The sequence below is a fragment of the Calliphora vicina genome, chromosome 2 (genome assembly GCF_958450345.1).
Source record: "Calliphora vicina chromosome 2, idCalVici1.1, whole genome shotgun sequence".
NCBI lineage: Eukaryota > Metazoa > Arthropoda > Insecta > Diptera > Calliphoridae > Calliphora > Calliphora vicina.
The window spans coordinates 9,137,488-9,158,874 of NC_088781.1; the positions used below are offsets into that span (position 1 = coordinate 9,137,488).

General features: G+C 29.6%; 2 protein-coding genes across 2 annotated transcripts; one reads left to right on the forward strand and one right to left on the reverse strand.

Moving 5' to 3' along the window:
• Positions 1-2,046: 2,046 nt before the first annotated feature.
• On the reverse strand, positions 2,047-3,462 carry LOC135951344 (hydroxysteroid dehydrogenase-like protein 1). Its single transcript, XM_065500984.1, has 5 exons — positions 3,240-3,462; positions 3,060-3,182; positions 2,886-2,996; positions 2,365-2,816; positions 2,047-2,307 (listed from the first exon to the last, which is right to left on the reverse strand). Exons 1-5 carry the CDS (start codon positions 3,394-3,396, stop codon positions 2,188-2,190), a joined length of 963 nt encoding a protein of 320 aa, XP_065357056.1. The 5' UTR covers positions 3,397-3,462; the 3' UTR covers positions 2,047-2,187.
• Positions 3,463-9,140: 5,678 nt separating this feature from the next.
• On the forward strand, positions 9,141-21,168 carry LOC135950136 (inactive hydroxysteroid dehydrogenase-like protein 1). The gene is made up of 5 exons (XM_065499663.1): positions 9,141-9,352; positions 19,997-20,119; positions 20,208-20,318; positions 20,392-20,840; positions 20,918-21,168. The coding sequence occupies exons 1-5, from the start codon at positions 9,175-9,177 to the stop codon at positions 21,029-21,031; spliced, it is 975 nt and encodes a 324-aa protein (XP_065355735.1). The 5' UTR covers positions 9,141-9,174; the 3' UTR covers positions 21,032-21,168.
• Positions 21,169-21,387: the final 219 nt, after the last annotated feature.

Consider the following 21,387-nt stretch of genomic DNA (forward strand, 5'->3'; position numbering starts at 1 on the left):
GTAACGAATAGGACACAATTTAAGGTTTTCATACAAAAAATATTTTTTTTTGGAAAATTTCCATCATTTTGATTTTTGGTCCAGTGTTTAAATAGCTACAGCCAATTTAAAGTATTCATACAAAATAAATAGATTTTTCATGGTAAATAAAATTGATCACAGGTTTTCGTTCTTTTGCTATTTTAACTGCTTTTTTAGGAGCTACAGTCAATTTAATGTTTTTAAACAAAAAATACATCTTTCTTTCGCTGATTTCCATCCTTTTTCCATATAGACCATTATTTAAGGAGCTATAGCAAATATGAAGTTTTCATTTATGCTTTTAATTTGTTTAATATCAAAAACCCATTGTGCTTTATTGTAGGTATGTACGTGTAGTAACTTTTTTAGACTGTAGTTTATGGCTTTTAACAAAAATTGAAAACTATGTGGTTTTTATTTTCTTCGCTCATACATTTAACTTAATTACTATGATATTTTTTCGCTTTTTTCTTTACACAAGAGTATGAAAAAATATATGTATGAATTTATTTGACACTTGAATAAATGCGGTCTTTGATGTAATTCCGAGTCATCTCAAGAGCACACAAAATCTATACTCAGGCATTTTGGGTTATCCTCAAAATATATTTTTATATTTTGAGGATAACAAACCCATCCCAAATTTCTGTTCATTTTCTAAATTTTTATAATATACATAGATTGTGTGTGTGTAAGGAAGCAAGCATTAAGAGTCATGTAAATTTCATTTCACAGCATCACGCCATCCATATTTTTCTGTTTTATTTTTCGTTATGTTAGAATTTTTCCTTGTTCTAATGTAAAAATGTAATGTTAAATAATACGAGTATGGATTTCCTTTTTTTATTAAGGATTTCCGCCTAATTTATGATTTCCACTTGGAATATTTAATAATGTTTGGTATTTGGTATTTGCTAAGAGGAAGTTAGTGAAAATTTGTTGTTAAAATTTATTTTGAATTAATGAATTGAATATGTCAACTGTCTATTTAAATATTTTAACTGTTTAAAACTTTTATTAAGATAATATACTTCTTATTAATTAATTTAATTTTGAGCTTAATTCATTAAAATCTTAATTCAGAATTAAAAAACTATATATACCCTTCACTAAATTATACTTTCAAATAAAAATCTATATACATACATATATAAAAATTAAATGGTCCATGTATGTAATGGCAACACGTGAGAACCGCTGGAGCGATTTCCCTGATTTTTTTTTATTCGATTCGAAGTTTTCAGGAGATGGTTTTTAGAGAAAAAAAATTCAAAAATTCCGGATAAAATTCGGATTTTTTTTAGTCCAGTCAACTGTAATAAAAAAAACTCCCTGAAGTATGTAGTACAAATTAAATATTTTATTTGCAAATAAATAAAAACAGGCAGGTATGTGGGTTGGAGAAACTTGGAGAACTAACATTAGTAAACGCTACCGGGCGAAGCCGGTCAACTAGTTTTAAATATTTTTAAGTAAACAAAATTTAAAATTTTTTTTAAACTTTTTTTCAAAATTTTTTTTAACCTTTTTTATCGAAATTTTTATATTTTAAATTTATTGATGACAAACATTTTTTTGGTGAAAAAAATTCGGTTTAAAAAATATTTTTGCCGATTTTGACCCATTGCAGGTCCAACTTACTACGTCGTTGCAAATGAATTTGAAATATCTATCATTAGGTATCCATATTGTCTATATTAATGACTTAAGTAGTAATTCAGATATACATAGATTAAATATAGTTCAAAAATCGAGGTTGTCCAGGTTTTTTGCTTATATCTCAGCCTTTTGTGTGCCGATTTAAAATAGCAACTGAACCGGGTCTAAAGCGGATATATTGATGTATGAATCAAATAATTTGGGGGACACGGAAAGTTGATTTCAACATACAGACGGACATGGCTATATCGACTCCGCTATTTATAACGATCCAGAATATACTTTCTAATGGATTTTAATTACAGAAAGCTTGAATGATTCAATAAGGAACGAATTCTCAAAGGAATAAATTCAATACGTTTGAAGTAATAAGGAATTAAGACAACGAATTAATTCGTGATGAATGCTTTAATGGAAAAGTAAAGAGATACAATCTAATTTGATTTTGAAAATTTAATTAGACATTAATTATTTGAACCTTTGAAGTAATTGGTAGTTTAGGTAGTTTTAGCTTTTATTTGTTTCCTCGCGAGTTTCCATTTTTCCCAATTTATCAACAAGCTTTTTGCAAATAATTACAAACAATGCTGCCCTTAAACGATAGGGCAAAATTTTCCAAATAGCATTCTGCAAGAATAACAAAAGGGTAACTATAAATCCACACAATATAAATGACTACAAAACCTGTATTCCATGCCAAAAATAACCGCTAGTTTCATCCACTTTTCCTAAAGTGCTGACCGCCCATTTGGCATATTCCTCGGGTGGCGGTATAAGGAGATTTCCTCGCATTACTTTCATGGAATAACTATTGATTTTTGTAACCACAAAGTTTGGAGAACACAATTGTATGGTTATGCCCATATTTTTGGTTTCCTCTTGAAGGGCCTTAGTAAAACTCTGCATATAGGCCTTGCTGCCGCCATATATTGAACCAAATGGACACGACTGTAACTCTATGCCCGAAGAAATGTTAACAATGAGACCTTTCTCACCGGCCTTGCGCCATTTATATATAAAATGACGTGATAGTTGGGTAGCTGCTCCGATATTAACATTAATTACCTGCCACATATGTTCCGGCGAAAAGGTGCCTATTGGTCCAGGAGGATTATGGCCAATGCCAACATTATTAACTGAAATAAAACAAGATAAACAAGTATTTCTTAGCAAGGGACATAATAAAAGTTTTAAAGAAAACTTACTCAAAATTCCTATAGGCTTCTCAGAAAGTTTGTTAAACAGATTGTTGTATATTTCTGCACCTTTGGAGAAATCACATTGCACAATAAAAGTTTCTACCGCAAAATCAGTTTCTATATAAAAAGCTCTCTAGTATTTACTTATTTACAAGATTACATACAAATCTCACTGTTTACCAATTTCTTGAGCCACTGCTTCCAATTTTGTTTGTGTTCTGGATATTAAAACAATGTTAAAGCCCAGTCGGGCTAATTCTCTAGCATAGGCCTTACCAATGCCATCGGTGGAACCAGTTACAGCTGAAAAAATATCAGAATTTTATAAATTTGTATCGAAAATATTTACAAATCAATTACCCGCCCATTTTCCATATTTTTCCATTAAATGTATCTGTTGTGGCTTATGACGTTGCTGCCAGGATCGATATAATAAATACATCGGGGTTCTTAAATTATCGTACAAATAGCAAGCCAATGCATAAATTCCCACTCCTATCAAATATCCTTCAAACATTTTGTTTTAGCTTAACAAACAATATTAATTCACAAACTTTTCTTTGTAACACTCAAAATGATACTAAAAATCTTATTTGCAAATTTGTTTTAAAGCAATTAATTGAGGAGAGGGAGGGGGGAAGATGTGGTTCATTTGCATTTTGATTTCTTAGTTCATTGATTGGCAATTGTTTTTTTTTTCTAGCATTAGCATTTGGAATATAAATTGATTGTTTAAAAATTTGCACACAAAAAAGGCATGTAAGTTTAAATGTGTACGTATGTACGAATATAATTTGTCAAATCAATAAACATTTTAGTGAACTTGTAATTTTTTGCGTAATAATTATTAATTACTCTAAATGATCTAAACAAGTTTAAAATTTTATGGAATTGTTCTGTGGTAATTGTATTGTATATAAACAAATTTATCCCAAATTTGTAAATCAATAATCAAATTGCAATAGAAGAGATGTTGTACTGCTAAAGTATGGTGTAAATTTATTAAATTTATTTGGGTTAACTGCCGGTATACGTAGTGTTTTTAAATACAAGTTAATATTTTCCGTAGCCACTTGAAATTTGCTAAACAAAATATATATATCCAAATGTAGTTAAGTGAAATAAATGTGTCTAAAAATTAACAGCCTGGCCCACGAAGTCAAAAGATAAATGATTCGAACAAATTTGTATGAAAACTATTCGAAAGAATATTAAAAACTGAGTGTTTTTCATACAAATTTTTTCGACTAATTTTTTATTCGACATCGTGGGCCAGGCTGTAAATAAAATTTAAATATTTATGAAATTTCTATGATTTTCATAATTTAATTAATATAAAAAATGTGCCCTAGAAATGTTATCAATCGTGCTATTATCAGCAAATAAGGGGTTTATTTGTTATCATTTTTAAAAATACGCTTTTTGCATTAAATCACTGAGAAAATCTTTTGTATGAGAACAAATGAAATGAAAAATCATAGCAAACAAATACACTCAAACTTTCACTTATAAACAAAAGCAACAAATATAAAGCAGAATTAAAAAAAATAATTTCGAACCATAGAGAATAGACATAGAGCGGAAACTCTCCTGTCAAAGACCTGACTCAGTTGTCAGAAACCTAAGTGGTGAGAATGTATTAGTAGAAAAAACTATGTGAAAACAAAAACAACACAGCCATCAAAAAACAGACGATCTTCGATTGATCATAAGTTTATATAATAATATTGGATTATTGGAAATGTTATCGAAATATAACATTTTCCAAGTCTGCTGTCATATCTTGAACCACGGATTCGCCAATGTCAACCTCTCTCTGCGTTTTTGCCTGTGTATATATATCAGTTTTATATAAATAACCAATTTATTTATTACTGGTCGTATTTTTAAGGCTCAATGGTATAATTGGTCGACGGCTTAGCAGTTCAGCATTGTAAGCTTGAAAGAATACTTTCAAAACTACCTCGAATCATAATCTTGGACATAAACGGTACTGAATATATTCCATCGTAGACGAGTACAATCTTATTTCTGCCAATTTATAGATACTCATTGCTTTCAATCTGCTTCACTTATGGAAAATATTATACCTTTCTGCTGGGTATAAAACCTGCCGGTATAAGCTTTCGAAACGTAATTTTGATTGTCTTTTTTCCGCTGGAGTTTAATTAAAAATTCTTTGGCCGCTTTAGGTTTGGGATCACCTATGCCATTGTTCAAATTTATTGGTTTTGCAATGTAAATAAAGCAATACTCTACTTTTTGAAACGAAAAAAGCTTTTAATTGTTCAATGCCTTTGTTCCCAAATTTTTACCTTTGACGACGAATGGGACACATATGTCCCATGATTTTTCTCGTAGAAGAAGTAATAATTTTTAAATTTTGACAACTCTTTAGTCTCGGAATGTCGCCTTTCCGAGTAAGAATCCGCAAAGGGTTAAAAAATTATATCATTATATATTTTTAAAAAGAAATTCCTATCAATTCCTATTTGAATCGTCTTGTAGATGGGCAAAGCTAAAAAAGCTTTTAATTAGACAGTTTGTGTCTTTGCTAATATTTTTACTTAAAAGCTGATAAATGTGCATATGTATAAAAAAGCTTTTTTATGTGTATACATAAGTATGCGTATATGTACCATGTATAATTTATACACTTTGAAATTTCTTCTTTCATTCAGTGATAAGAACAGAACGAACCACAACAAAATAAAATAACACAAATATCGATAAATATAACAAAATAACTTTTGTATACAGAATATTCCGCTTTAATTAATAAAACAAAAATAGTTTAAATTAGTGTCATTATTAATCAAGTGCATGACCAAGAATATATTACTATTTTCAATTTACAAAATAAATTAAATTACATATCAATGCTGTGCGAAAGGTTACTCATTTTATAAACGTCGAATTATCAGAAAAATAGAAAGAAATCAAACAAACAATTTACCGAAACTGTGTCAGCTGTTTTTTGCAGCTATTTTTTTTCTTCTTTGTTTTGGGTATTTTCGTCATTCACATGTAACATTTAAGATTTACTACTAAATATTTAACAGTAATTTTTTGTGTAATTTACAATGATGATTTGTAATAATATTTGGTTTTTTGTTTAATTCACTCACTCATTATTTCATGAGTGTGTTATTTGTGTATTATTTGATCGGTCATCATATGATTTAATAATTGCTTTTGTATTTTTTTTTAGTTTTTAACAAATTAAGGTTAAATTTTGAAGTTTTTGTTAAATGCGAATTTGGTATAAAATTTTAGGCTTAGTTACTATATCCCGCTTTTTGTTAGAAGTATTTAGCTTGACTATTCGCAAATGTGGGACCACAGCCCTCTAAGGGGGGTTTACCGCGAAGAACATAATAAAACATTTAGCTCATTGTTGAAACATTTGAAGACAAATCGATATTTCTCTATCCTTAGAATCAATATTTCAATAAATAAGCGTTGCGTTGCCAGAGGGCAACAACAAATTTCTGGTTGCCAATTTGGCAACAGAAATGATAGCTGATAGTTGCCATCTGTAATACCATTTAGGCAACTGACAACGCAACTGAAATTCGGTTGCCGTCCATAATCGACCCATTAGTTTAGCTAATATCTCAATATAAGATCATTATTATATTGTTTGACGTTATTTGCTCTTATATAATTCATCTTATATCAAATAAATAAATGTTGAATATATAAATTGCGAAATTGAAATTAATATTATAAGGAGAAATATTCAGAAAATTAAAATTAAAGTTGAGAAACTACAACTTGATATTGAGAATATTCATATTAACCCTTTGTCGACCGACGGTACTTATAGGTACCATAACAATAATAAACTTACAAAATGAAAACAAAACATATTTTTACCCTTTTTGCCCAAAAGTACTTTGAAGTACACTATCATCTTAGGAATAATATATTTTTTTTTGCCTATTGGTAAACTTGCTTACTCATAATAACGGTGAATTATTTCATGTTCTCTTTGTTGTGTTTATTGATGTTGTAATGATAAAAAATACTGTTTCGTAAAATACCATAAAATAGACTTGTAATAGAAAATGTTATAAAAGTTACAAAACTAATCAATATTTTATCTTTTCGCAGGTCTTTTCTTTTAAAGCCTTGGTCAACAAGGGGTTAAGTTTAAACAAGCTTAAATTCAAACTCTTAACCTGTATTTTTTTAAAAAACAAATTATTTAAAACAAGTAAGAGAGCTGTATTGAGTAAAGATTGAAAATATTTTTTGGTGAAAATTTTTTTTTTTTATTTTTATTAGTGGAAAAAAGTTATGGTTAAAAACAAGTTTTTGAAAAAAAAAATCCGAATTACTATGGCATTACTAAGGAAATCAACTTTCCGAAGCCCCCAAATAACTTACATAGATGATTCTTACATAAATATATCTGCTCTAGGCGCGATTCGGTTACTATTTAAAATAGGAAAAGTAGAGATTTATCTATATCTGGATTACTAAGTCATTAATATATACATTATGGAAATCTAATGATAGATATTTCAAAGACCTTTGCAACGGCATATAGGGTATAGTAAGTCGGAATACAATGTGTCAAAATCGGGAAAAATGGCGCTACGAACTAAGTCCCCAAACCGCTAATGAATTAAGGCCCAAAAATTTTATATAGAAAAAACCAACAACGAAATTTAGGGACTTAGTTCCTTTTTTGGGGATTTATTTCATGTGTAAAATTGGGGATTTAATTCAGAATAAAGTTATTTTGCATTGTATTTTTGGGGTGTATCTTTTGTTGGGGATTTATTTCATTTAGAACTTTTGGGTTTTAATTCATAATGAATTAAGTCCCCAATTTTGGGGATATGAAATAAAAAATTTTCAAAAAAATTTAAAACTCAATTTTGAAAAAATTAATTTTAATTTTGTATAACTAAAAATATTTAAAATTACTATTTTAAAGTATAATTTTGTGAAGAATATATAAGATTCGGCACAGCCGAATATAGCTCTCTTACTTGTTTTCCTTAATATTAGTTTGTTATTTCTCAATATTAAATTGAATTTCTTGATTTCAATTTGTATTTTCTCAATTTCAATTTGAAATGGTTTGACTTCTTAATTTTTTAAAGGAATTATAAATTATATGTACCTGTATTGCCTAATAATATAATTTGTTGGGTTTTGTGTTTAGTATATAAGACTTTTGAAACAACCCCTGGTTTAGGCGAATAAGTATAAATATAAAATTTAAATATTGGTTCGATCTGTGCAGCTGATTCGTTTTAGTACCGAGAAAATCAACCCAAAACTAACATGTTAGGGGAAATGAAGTGTTTCAGGCCCCTGTTTTTAATTTAGTATATCTAAAAGTTCAATTCCTTCTGCATGACCTCTTGATTTATAGTTTGAAAGTTTCATTTTAAAACGGCCCCACTGTGTCATGTAATTTAAATTGCAATAAAGTTTAAGTTAAATTATTTAAATTATTTTTAAAATGTTCAAACATGCAATGTAAAAAAATGCTTCCTACTTATTTGATTTTGATACTTTATGAAGCGAAACATTTTTTCCCTCTTAACCGATTTTTAACATTTTCAAAAGATAAACCAATGTAAATGTTTCTTTAATTGTAATTTTTTGTATTTGACATACATTCCACAAAAGGACATACTAAAAAGTTTTTGCTTAAAAAAAGCTGCGATTTTCGTTAAAGCCAAAATTTAAACACAACAGCACATAACATTACCAGCTGTGGTAGCAAACCGTCAGTATATGTTGAAGATAAATTGTCTGCATACATACGATCATACATAATAACGATCATAGTGTAGTAAAGTAAATATTGCTTACACAAAATTGAAAATATAAATAAAAATAAATAACAAAAAAAAAACTTAATTTAAAAGCTACAGTCAGATACAAAAACGGTTTGGAAAAAACTTAAACATGTAAAACACAAAATAACTAAATGAAAGATCAGTCAGTGCGTGTTTAATCAAGCTGGCGTACGGTTCGAAAACTAAATGGAATTGAAATTAAAATAAAAAAAAAACTAAACAAAAAATAAAATTGCACTGAGTTTTAGTTTTGTGTTTTTAATTTTCTTAAAATTAATTTATAACACAAACAATAATACAATTGTAGTGTTTATTAGAGATAAGAAAATGAAATAATGCTAATCCAGCACGGTTATCAGTTTCAAAAGCAATAAAATTTAATCAGTGATAACACAAAAATTATTCAACAAATTAAAATACCAACCATGTTCGAAACTCAAGAAATTTCATATATTTCATACATCTTCAGCATGGCCTGCATTTGTGAGTTGTTTTCGGTGGGCATTTATTTAGTGGGATTAGGGGCAGTGGCCCTTTTCTTATACGACAATTTGAAATCGGCGATAACAGTAATAAAATCGATTTTGGAACCTTATTTTCAACCTCAGATACCACAAAATTTGGTGGACAAATATGGAAAGTGGGCAGGTGAGTAATAAATAACAAACAAAATACAAAAATTAAACATTAAAAAGTGAAATTAAAATAAAATAAATTTATATTAGAAAATTTTGTAATTAAATTAATTTATGTTAAATAAAAAACTTAAACTCATGTGCTTCTAAGTAATTTGGAAAAATAAATGAATCTGCATAAAACAATCAGTGGCTTAAAGTTCAATCTGAATTCAATTAAATAATACATATAGTGAGTGACGAAATAAACAAAAAAAAACATTGTCATTTAAAGACTAGATTTAAATTAAAAGTGTTATTTTATTGGTTGTGTTTTATTTTAATTTGAAAATATTTAAAAAAGAAGTATGTCTTTTAAATAAAGCACCCTGTATTTTTTGATTTAGTAATAATAATAAAATATTATAAAGGATGTTTTTATAAGCCCGATAGAACTTGAAATTGTAAAAAATAACCCAAAATGTAAATTTGAATCAAACATTTTTTTTATACCCTTCAAGGTGAAGGGTAATTTCTACATTTTTCATTTGCGACCCCACAAAGTGTATATATTCTGGATCGTTATAGATAACGAAGTCGATATAGCCATGTCCGTCTATCCGTTGAAATCAACTTTCCGTAGTACCCAAATAACTTACAAACATGATTGATACTTCAATATATCGCGAATTCTCCCGGCTTGGTTGCTATTAAAAATCGAGAAAATCGGCCCACAAATCGATTTTTGGCCTATTTTGATCTATATCTGGATTACTTTAAAATCCATTGCAACGATGTTATAGTAATTTGGACCTACAATGGATCAAAATCGGAAAAATATTTTTTAAACCGAATTTGTTTTTACTAAAAAATTATTTTGTAGTAAATTGATTTCATTAAAAATTTAAAAAAAAAAATTTTGAAAAAATTAAAAAAAAAATTTCGAAAAAAAAAATTTGAAATTTTTCAGGCGAATTTTAGACCACTTTTTGGAGCTTGCAGGCCAATTGACAATTCCATTTCTCGATATCAAAAAAAAACTAAAAAAACATTTTCGGAAAAAAAAATTTCAAATTTTTAAGGCGAATTAGACCACTTTTTGGAGCTGCAGGCCAATTGACAGTTCCATTTCTTGAAATCAAGTTATCGCCAAATTTTTGTTTCAATAAATCGATTGTAGCGGTTGCCGTATGACACGTAGCGCCATCCTGTTGAAACCACATCTCGCCCAGATCAATGTTATCCATATTTTCAAACAAAAAATTCATTGATCATAGTGTGGTAACGATCTGCATGGACCGTAACGTTCCGATAATGTGCCACCAGCGTATAAACCTCACCAAACGGTGCATTTTTCTAGATGTAAGTCTGTTTTCTGTTGTGGATTGGTCTTACTCCATATGCGGTAATTTTGTTTATTAATAAGCCCGTTAGTTTGACAGTTAAGCTTTTCGTAAATTCTATCGGGCTTAAAAAACACACTTTATCTTAGAAATACTTTGAAAGTATTTTTCGGTTTTATTGAGTTGTTAAAATCATGATCAAATTGTAGCTTCTTCCTGCTGTTTTGATTGTTATCATGGTCCTTCGCACCAGCTTATTATTTTATTCTTATGTAGAACTACACTTAAACTCAAAAACTATTTTTAGAATAGAATGCATTTCTTTTCATACAAAGGCTCTGTAAATAATAATTTCAGTGAAGGACTTTTTGTTTTAAACGGGTCCCAGTAAGTACCAAAGCCCCAAAAATTCCAGCACTTGAACATTTTGTTGGAATTTGACTTGAATGCAAATGTAATTATGTTTTAAACTTGAAAAATATTTGAAAAATTAAATATTTTTCAAACAAAAAACATATGGCTTGAATTTATGTTTCCTTTTTACTGGAGAATGCTATTGAAATAAACTGTAATACAATTGCTTGACTATATTTAAAGGCTTGAATTACACTTACATTCAACTTGAATTCCAGTAAAAATGCTTATTGGGGTTATTCATTTAGTTATTTTTTTTTTTAATTTAAAATAAAACACTTGAAATACAAATGGAATCTTTGTTCTGACCTGAGAGAACAATCTCTGACATTTACTTTTTAAAGGTAATTTCATTCAAATGTTGGATGCGAGTTTGCTGTAGGTGTTCCATTCGGAATGTTAAATTTTTGAATTACGCCAGTAATATTAGCTTCCAAGCCTTCGTATCGCAGCTGGCAAAAGACTTTTGGCTTCACATAATCCTATAGAAAAAATCCAGAAATGTGATATCACATGATCTAGGCAACCAGTACATAATGATATACATATGTTGCTCGCTGTTATTCATAATACAGCTCAATAATTTGGAGATGTTGTTGCGATTTTAAATTTAATGAATTTAAATTTAGTATCAAAATGTATTAAGGGAAGGGCTTTATTATATTTAAGCGTTTTCTCTTTTAAAGTTATCTTTGTTAAAATACCGGTGCTATGATGTTACGATACAATTTTGTATTTTCTGACCTAATCAAAGGCTCTACTTTGAGACCCCAAAGCGCACAGCTCTTGAGGATTTATTTCCAAAATTTTTTGATTCTGCCCGCAGCTTTGAATCATGTTCACGTTTCTGATTTTGTAGCAGTTATCTCGCTGAATGCTTTTTTTAATACAGGATCACCACTCATATTATATTTGAAGAACTCATTCATCTAAACATATCTGCTTTTTTTAAAACCAATTACATCCAATTTCAAATCCTCGTACTGATCGCCAGATTTTTTGTATATCAGTCACATAGAATGATCAGAATTATTTTTCACCACGAAAGTTCGGATTTTTTTAACACTTAAAAGTCAAATTAAAAAAAGTCACCTGCCATGCAGTGTAAGACCTTCAAAATTAATTGTGAAAGCAACGAATCGACAAGTATACAAATCAAAATTGTTTACCTATTCAAAACGGTTAAAAGATAACGATAACGCTATCGTTATACACGCAAATAAAAAATATAATTGGGCATGGTTACTGTAACCATTTAAATAGTGTTACAGGATTTTTAACAATATTATAGTCACAGTAACTATTTACATGATTGTGGTAACCATAATATGGTTAATTTATGATTCACATGATTATATCAACCATATATATGGTTACAGTAAACAAATATACATATGTCTGTGGCAATCATATTTATGATGAATAATTTTATCATAATATGTTGTTCTCAGATTATGATAAGCCTTAAGCCGAGTGCAACATAATATGATAAGTCCTTCATCATATGAATGGTTGTCACAAACATATACTTGTTTACTGTAACCATATATATGGTTGAATCGTAAATTAACCATATTATGGCTACCACAATCATGTAAATGGTTACTGTGACTATAATATAGTTAAAAAACTTGTAACAATATTGAAATGGTTACAGTAACCATGCTCAACTATATTTTTTCTCTGCGTGTAGTTTAGTTGAAACGATAGTTGAGCTGAAAGGGTATTTAAGGGGTAACGGTAGCCAAACCTACATTAAATGAACTTTCTAATTGGGTTTTTGATGCACAATCTCTAATCGGAGAGTTTCGTTCACATTCGAGTATACTTATGAATCCCTGTTGGATACGAGTGCCTGCCACTGGTTTATAAATGATGTTTTTAAATTCTTTGATGAAAAAATGGTTTAAAAATTAGTTCAAATGCATAATGATGCATATTTATAAATTATACTAATATAGAGTGCACTGCACTTTATATAAAAGTCCCGGCAATTTGTTAGCAATTTAAAAACCCAAAAATTCGAATGAATAAATTAATAGCGCAAAATAGAGGTCAAGTATAATATTAAAAATTCATTATCAAACTGTTTAATTCCAAATAGCAACAATTGGTTAGGCCTCAAGCGGTAAATATTTGACTCCAGTTACGAATTTCATAAGCTTAATTTGTAGCTTTTGTGTGCCAACAACTTTTAGCCATATGTTACAAGACACTCAAGACACGTATTTACTTCTGTATTGTAAAAAAAAAATAACTATATATTTCACAATGAATGCTGTGCAAAAAAAATGTTGATTTTTTGCAATATTTTTACTTATTTTTGCAATTAAATGTAAAAATATTTGTCAGCGGAAAAGTAAATATTTACAAATTAAATATTTGAGAAATCAACTACTGTTAGTAAAATATTAGCTAAAGCTGTTAGTTAAGGTGTGCGTTCCACATTGTTAAAATATTTTAAAAAACGTGACCACTTAAGAAAATGGTTAAAGCATTTGCCTTTAAACAAATATTTAGGAAAGAGCGCGTTAGTAGGAAATTATTGATGTTGCCAATGTTGTGTATGATCAAATAAATATTTGCTGACAATTTATGGTTACGCTTATGTTGTCAAATATTTCTACGATATCTACCACTTTTCATTTCCTAAAAATACAAATATATCGACATTGCTGCTTACTTCACATCATCTTCAAAAATTTGAGGTGTATAATGATTTTATTTAGTGGCTGTTAATAAATCTTAACTTTGTTAACATATGTATAATGAATAAATTAGTCATTTTGTATCAAATCAGGAAATAGTAAAGTATATTTTAAATACTGGGACATTATGGGAGTTTGCACACAAATGTCCACCGGAACTGATAATTTAAGTGACAATAAACAAATGTTTTTGTCGGAGTTCGAATAACGGTAAATTTTCATTTGATTTTTTTCATGTTCCAATGTCGCGTTCTGATACCAAACTCAATGTTTGTTATCAGTAATCCTCGATAATTCTAATCAAGTGGTTTAAAATTTGAATTCCAATCAAACTTTATTGGCTTTAATTTAAAGATGTTACATATAGCAGTAACGCTATACGTTTCATTTGTGTCTCGTTCGCTATCGTAAATTGTGTCTCGTTCGCTATCGTAAGTGCATGAGAACCATTAAATAATAAATACGAAGCTTTTGTTAAAATTACTTGATATAATCCTAATTACAAACGTGACTGGATATGTTTATTTATAAATGTCGCGTGCTAAATCATACTAACTATCAACCGAAAGCCTTATTATTATGCTACTATAGTTTAACAAATTATGTCCCAATTCTCAGATTATTGCTGTTTTAAAGCTGCAGTTTAAAACGATTTTATTTTCTGCAGCGGAAAGCCTTATTTTCTACTTTAGTTGTTAAACTTCGCAGAATATTAGAATTTTGTAGATGCAGTCGAAAACGAGTTATATTTTTAGTAGCGTTCAGGATCCCATGCTTATTTCTAAAATATTGGAAACGACAAAAACTACCTTCTGCACTAAATATAGTGCAACTAAAATGCTATCGAAAAATGGGAACAAAAAACTAAATTTGTTTAGATCATTCTAATCTAGTGACTTCAAATCAAACTTTATTGTCTTTAACTAAAAAATATATTGCACAGTCACACTAAATATTTTGTTTGATTTTCAAATTATGTCTCGTTCGCTATCGTGTGTATGTGAACAAATAAGTCAAAAATACGAAGCTTTTGTTGATCCTTATTACAAGATTGACTGAAAAATAAGTCGCATGCTTCTATTTTAGTTAACAAAATGGTTTTAAAAAAATTATGTTTCAATTCGCTGATTACTGCAAGCCACAGTGATTTTTTCTAAAATATTGGAAACGACAAAATATACCCACTACACTAAACATAGTCCTACTAAAATGCTATGGAAAATTGGAAACAAGAAACAAAATGTTTTAAGATTTTTTTTTTCCGCGATCATTCTAATCGAGTGACTGACTTAAAATTGGAAATTCAAAACAAAATTTATTGACTTCAACTTATTTCACAGTCACACTAAACAATTTGTTTGATTTTCAAATTATGTCTCGTTCGCTATCGTGTGTATGTGAACAAATAAGTCCAAAATACGAAGCTTTTGATGAAATAACTTAATTTGATCCTTATTACAAACGTGACTGAAACATAAGTCACTTTATAAATGTCGCGTTCTAAAACATACTATCAACAGAAAACCTTATTATTCCATTTTAGTTAACAAAATGATTCAATTCGCAGATTATTGCAATTCACAGTCGATAACGAGTGTTTTTGTAGCGTTTAGGAACTCATGTATATTGCTAAAATATTGGAAACGATAAAACCTACCTACTGCACTAAACATTGTGCTACTAAATTGCTATGGAAAAATGGAAACAAGAAACAAGAAACAAAATTTGTTAAGATCTTTTTTAGTTTTGTTCACTTCAAAGTCATACGAAAGTCGCATTCTGGACCGTGGAAATGCCCATATGTGAATAGCTGTATCTGTCCGTCCATATGTCCTAACTTATCATAAAACAATATGGCTTAAAATATATTTATATTAAAAATATCGCTAAATCTCCAAGGGCTACTTATTTGTTAAAGTTTAGTGAACCAATGTCGAAAACGATCTAATCGAACCTGAATATTACTTGATAGATAAATTTTCAAAATAACAGCTGGAATTTGTTAATTCATGTGTAATATGAATCGTTTTATTGCATTAAAACGATTCTTCCACATAATTAACACTTTTGAAATCGTTTCAAATGCTTTCTTAGTATGAATACTATACATATTGTTTATTTTTGTGTAAAAAAGTTTATATGAATGTGCAAGATAAATGATTTATAAAATTGTTACAGTCATTCACCTGTTGGAGAAAGAAAATTAAAAAAAACAACATTCATTAGAGTGTGTATTTGTTGAGCTTGTTTCAAATCGAAACTTTTGAAAACCAGCAAACAGTTTTAACCGGCTTTTTAAGCTTCTCATTTGTTTTAAGCTGCATGTCGATCGTTTGGCTTTAATAATTTTCTTATCTGTTTTTTTGTTTTGTTTTTATGTTTCTTAATTTTGCTTTACTATTTTGATTTTTATTACAGTTTTTTATTTTGTTTATAGATTAATGTTTATTTATTTATAAATATGTATATATTTAGCTGTTATAGTTATGGTTGCAGCTGTCAGTTAATAACCTTGTATTGTGTTTTTTTTTATTAATTTTTATTGTTTCTATTAAAATTTACGCACTTAAACTGTGTGTAATTGTTTCATTCAAAATGTTAAGGTTTTATTACTACTCGACGAGTAATTAAAGCTCAAATTCTATGATTTTATAAAGAAAAGGAAAAATTAAATATAAAAAAAACAAAGGAAGGAAAAAAAAAGTCAAGTTCAAGATGATAATAATGCGAGTTATAAATTTATACTTAATGTTAATTATAATTTAATGTATAACATGGTTTTACTAACTGCTATTAAGCTAAAAGTTACTTAAGTTCGTTACAGTTTGCCGTCCGAAATACTTAAATAAAACATCACTTGTGTCATTAACATTTTAGTTTTGATTTCTATGTTTGTCTTAAATTGTTTATTAGACAATTAATTTAATTCAATTTGCTTAATATTTATACAGAGATAGATATTTGATATACATATGTATGTACTTTAATATAATCTCCCTCCCAATCTGCCTAAGGGCCATTATTACAACTTGCCGTTATAGTTAAAGGTAACAAAATATTTTGGATATAAATCAATCATTTCTAACTGGCTGACCCGATTGACATGAGATTTCACATAGCAGTATTCGAGTTTAAGTTTTGAAGATGGACCCTATAGACCGCTTAGGAGCGGTGATGTGGAATATAAAATTAGTTCACCTCAGATATACACAAATTTTGAACGTTTGAAAATTGTTTGTGGTTTCTCTAAATTTCTCTAATATATCATTATTAGCTTAGTGTGCAAACGTGTTAAGTTATTTTGATAAATTTTACAGGAGACGCAAAAGATTTTCTTTTTGAAATCTGTCAATGTAGTTTGGTGGTATGAAAATTTGCTATTTCTATATCTTATTTTATTTTCTTATGTACTAATGCCCGTAACTTCAACAAATATATATCTACGGTGTAAAATATAAATAAATTTACCTAATAGATAACTTGACATTAATTTCAAATCAATATCTACGGATAAAAATTACCAAATATTTTTATTCCATAAGTAACTAAGCCCTGATAGATATCTTATTGTTGAAATTACGGCCATAAGCACATTTTCTTGTACATTTTTATACCCTACACCACCATAGTGGGGAGGGTATTATGCGTTTGTGCAGATGTGTGTAACGTCCAAAAATATTAGTCTAACACCCACCTTAAAGTATACCGATCGACTTAGAATCACTTTCTGAGACGATTAAACGATGTCCGTCCGTCTGGCTGGTTGGCTGGCTGTCCAATAAACCTTGTGCGCAGAGTACATATCGCATTTTTGAAGATATTTCTATAAAATTTGTTACATATAATTTTTTCGGCCCAAGGTCGAAGCCTATTGAAACTGGCTGAAATCGGTCCATTATTTCACCTAGCCCCCATACAAATGTCCTTCGGAAATTGGCCTCTATCGGTCATAAATGTTTAATTTATATATGTATCTCCACAAATTCCGCTTAAAATAAGTTTTATATATACAAAATTCATGTCACCAAATTTTGTTACGATCGGTCCATAATTAGTCATAGCTCCCATATAGACCCGCTTCCGAAAATCACTTTAACGTGCATAAATCGCTTAAAAATGTTGGTATACTCACAAAATTCAACATAGTAAACTTTCATATAGACATAAATCACACGACCTAATTTCATGGTGATCGGTCCATAATTGGTCATAGCCCCCATATAAGGCCCACTTCCGAAAATCACTCAAAAATATAAATTATTGAAATTTTAAAAGAAAAATGTTTTTGCTCTTTTACTTAGTGTAGGGTATTATATGGTCGGGCTTGACCGACCATACTTTCTTACTTGTATTTTATTTTATTGTTTTAACATTGTTCAGCTCTGAGAAAGCCCAATGCCGGAATTAAATTTCGAAATTTCGACCATTGCTACTAACTCCAACATAATTAAGTCAACATTTCTTCTCGATTTTATTATTCACAGACCTTTTTTGCGATATCGAATTTAATAGATGAATTGATGTTACAAAATTACTGATCTCTTCCCTATCATAATTATCTGGCCTTCCCTAGCAAAGGACCAAGACTGTCTTGGCTCTTGGAAGAACACCTATGTGACTGTCCCGCTCTACAAGACCTTAGACTAAGACATCTTGGTACAGGACTCTTTCGTTATCTACACTGTCTAGAGATGTGTCACCGATGAATCTGATCAAATTTATTAGATGTACCGAAAGAGATATTATTATTTTTCCATATATAATTCACAGCAGGCGTGGATCCAGAGGGGGTGAAATAGGAATTACCTGCCCCAAAAACCAAAATATTTTCATATACAGCCCAATTATGAATAAAAAATTCCGCGGGAGTTTGTTCCCCGGGAGTTTTTTCTCATTGAAATTGAATAGGAAAAATGAGAAAAGGGAAAAACTCCCGCGGAATTTTTATTCATAATTGGGCTGATAAAATTTAAAAAAAAAGAAAAATGTAGAACAAATTTTAATTTAACCCTGGATCCGCGACTGATTCACAATGGGCCTAAGTCCTCCGAGTACACTCGTTAATATGCGAGCTAACCTAACATGGAAATTAACTCTCGTCTTTGAGCGATCGAAGTCCCCAGATATCAAAGGTTATCACATGTGGTATCATTATATCAGCTACAGTCATGGACAGTTTCTTTTAAAAATCATCAGAATCGGTTCATATATGGCTGAGATATAAGAAATAAATTTTTGGAAACTCCCACTAAACACTCGAATCCGTCAGGAATACTTTCTAAATTTTCTGTTTTGAAATAATCATTCAATGGACGAATCAATTTCATCGAATCATGGACGTGATTTTACTGAAATTGTTCATACCACATTCAAAATGTTACCTACATCTAATAAAGTTTATAGATAGTAAAAGAGTACATAAAATACAAGTTATTTATTCCAGTGCACAGTGGGGCAGAATCGAAATTTTTTGGAAATAAATCTGGCATTTCTACATAAAATTTTACGTGGGCGTAGCCAAGGAGAATTCGAGTTCATGTTATTAAAATGGGCCATACAAATGTTCCAGGGGCGTCGATATGGGGGCTCAAAGTAGGGTACCTTCGACATGTAAAATTTTTAAACACATGCCATTTTTTTTGTTTCCAATCCGATTTCAAAGATTTTAATATTTTTGAAATCGGACCAGACGTTTAGAAATGCCAGATTTATTTCCAAACAATTTTGATTCTGGACGTGGCGTTAAATTTGAAAAACTTTTTTTGGCTATATCTCGGATACTAAGTTCTGTACATAGACTCCAAAGACTTTCCACTTATTTATAACGCGTCTTAGAAGTTTGACGCAATAATGAATGGGCTTTTTTTATATAAAATCAGTTGTAGGGTTTCATATGGTTGGACTTAAATAAAACAATCTAGGCTTTATATTATTCAATTCAAACGTAGTGTAAATGAATTGAATCATTTCAGTTGGTTCAACAAATCTTTCACATATGTAAATTATGCAATTGCAGCATTATTGTGTGTGTGTGTTTTTTTTTTAACTCTTACAAATAACGTACTTTACATTTATTTAACTAATTAACATAAAAGCGTTAATTACAAATTTTGTTTGCATTTAGTTGTGGTATTTAAGTTTAATGTGTTTAATGATGCTGATGACAATAATGATGATTGTGATGTTTCTGTTTTTTTTTATTTTATCTTACAGTGATTACCGGAGCTACCGATGGCATTGGCAAAGAATATGCTAAAGAGTTGGCTAAACAAGGAGTTAATGTTGTGCTCGTTTCACGTACTAAAGAAAAATTAATAGCAGTATCAAATGAAATTGGTATGTAAAACAAAACAGAGATTAACTATTGCCAACAAAAAACCACAAAAACCAAATGGAATTTGGTATTTTTTTTATAACATTACAGAAGCCGAGTATAAAGTTAAGACAAAATGGATTGCAGCAGACTTTTCCCAGGGCAAAGAGATCTACAAGCATATAGAACAAGAATTGGCGGGCATACCAGTGGGTATATTAGGTAAGTTAGGCTAAGAACAACAAAATTTCTAAACTAAAATGTTTACTTATGAAATTTACTTTTTATCTTACAGTCAACAATGTGGGCAAAATGTATGATTATCCCGATGAATTGGAAAAAATACCCGAAGATATATTATGGGATTTAATTAATATTAACATAGGAGCTGTTACTCTTATGTCACGCATGTTAATATCCCACATGAAGAAACAGGGCAAGGGGGCCATTGTAAATATTTCCTCAGGCAGTGAACTGCAACCCATACCATATATGGCTGTCTATGCTGCCACAAAACGTTATGTTCGTGCATTTTCATTGGCCATTGAACGAGAATTGGCCGAATATAATATCGATGTACAGTGTGTGACACCTTTGTTTGTGGTCACCAAAATGAATCAATATTCCGATACGGTAATGAAGGGCAACATCTTAATACCTCATGTCCAATCGTACACTCGTTCCTTAGTGTTTACTTTGGGTAAAACTGTTGAAACGACCGGTTATTGGAGCCATGGCTTACAGGTATATTTATGATGTTTTTTTTTTAATTTTAGTAGTTTTTGCTTAAACTGAGAACAATATATATCTTTTGATTTTAGTATTTTGTTATGAAACTATCACCCGAATGGCTGAGAACACGCATTAGCCACCGCATGACTAGACAGTTAAGGGACGAGTACTTTAGTACTCACGGTAAAAATAAGGTGGCATAATTAAAAACTAAAATTTATGATAAGACTGTTTTTAATTTTTGTTTAGTTAAGTGTTAGTTTTAATTGCATTGTAAATATATTTGTTTTTTTCACCTTTTCATCTATAAATCAATAAATATTTCATTTTAAATTATGTACACATTCAATTTTTAATATCGAATTAAATATTTACAAGGACTTTTCAGGTGATTCTTATTTGTCCTATAATTTGACTTGTGAGAAAGAAAAATCAACTTTCCATAGCCCCAAATAACTTACATTAGTTGCTCTTAAAAATCGGCCCACAAATGGCTGAGATATAAAAAAATCTGGATAACTAAGTTATTAATATATACAATATTGATATCTAATGATAA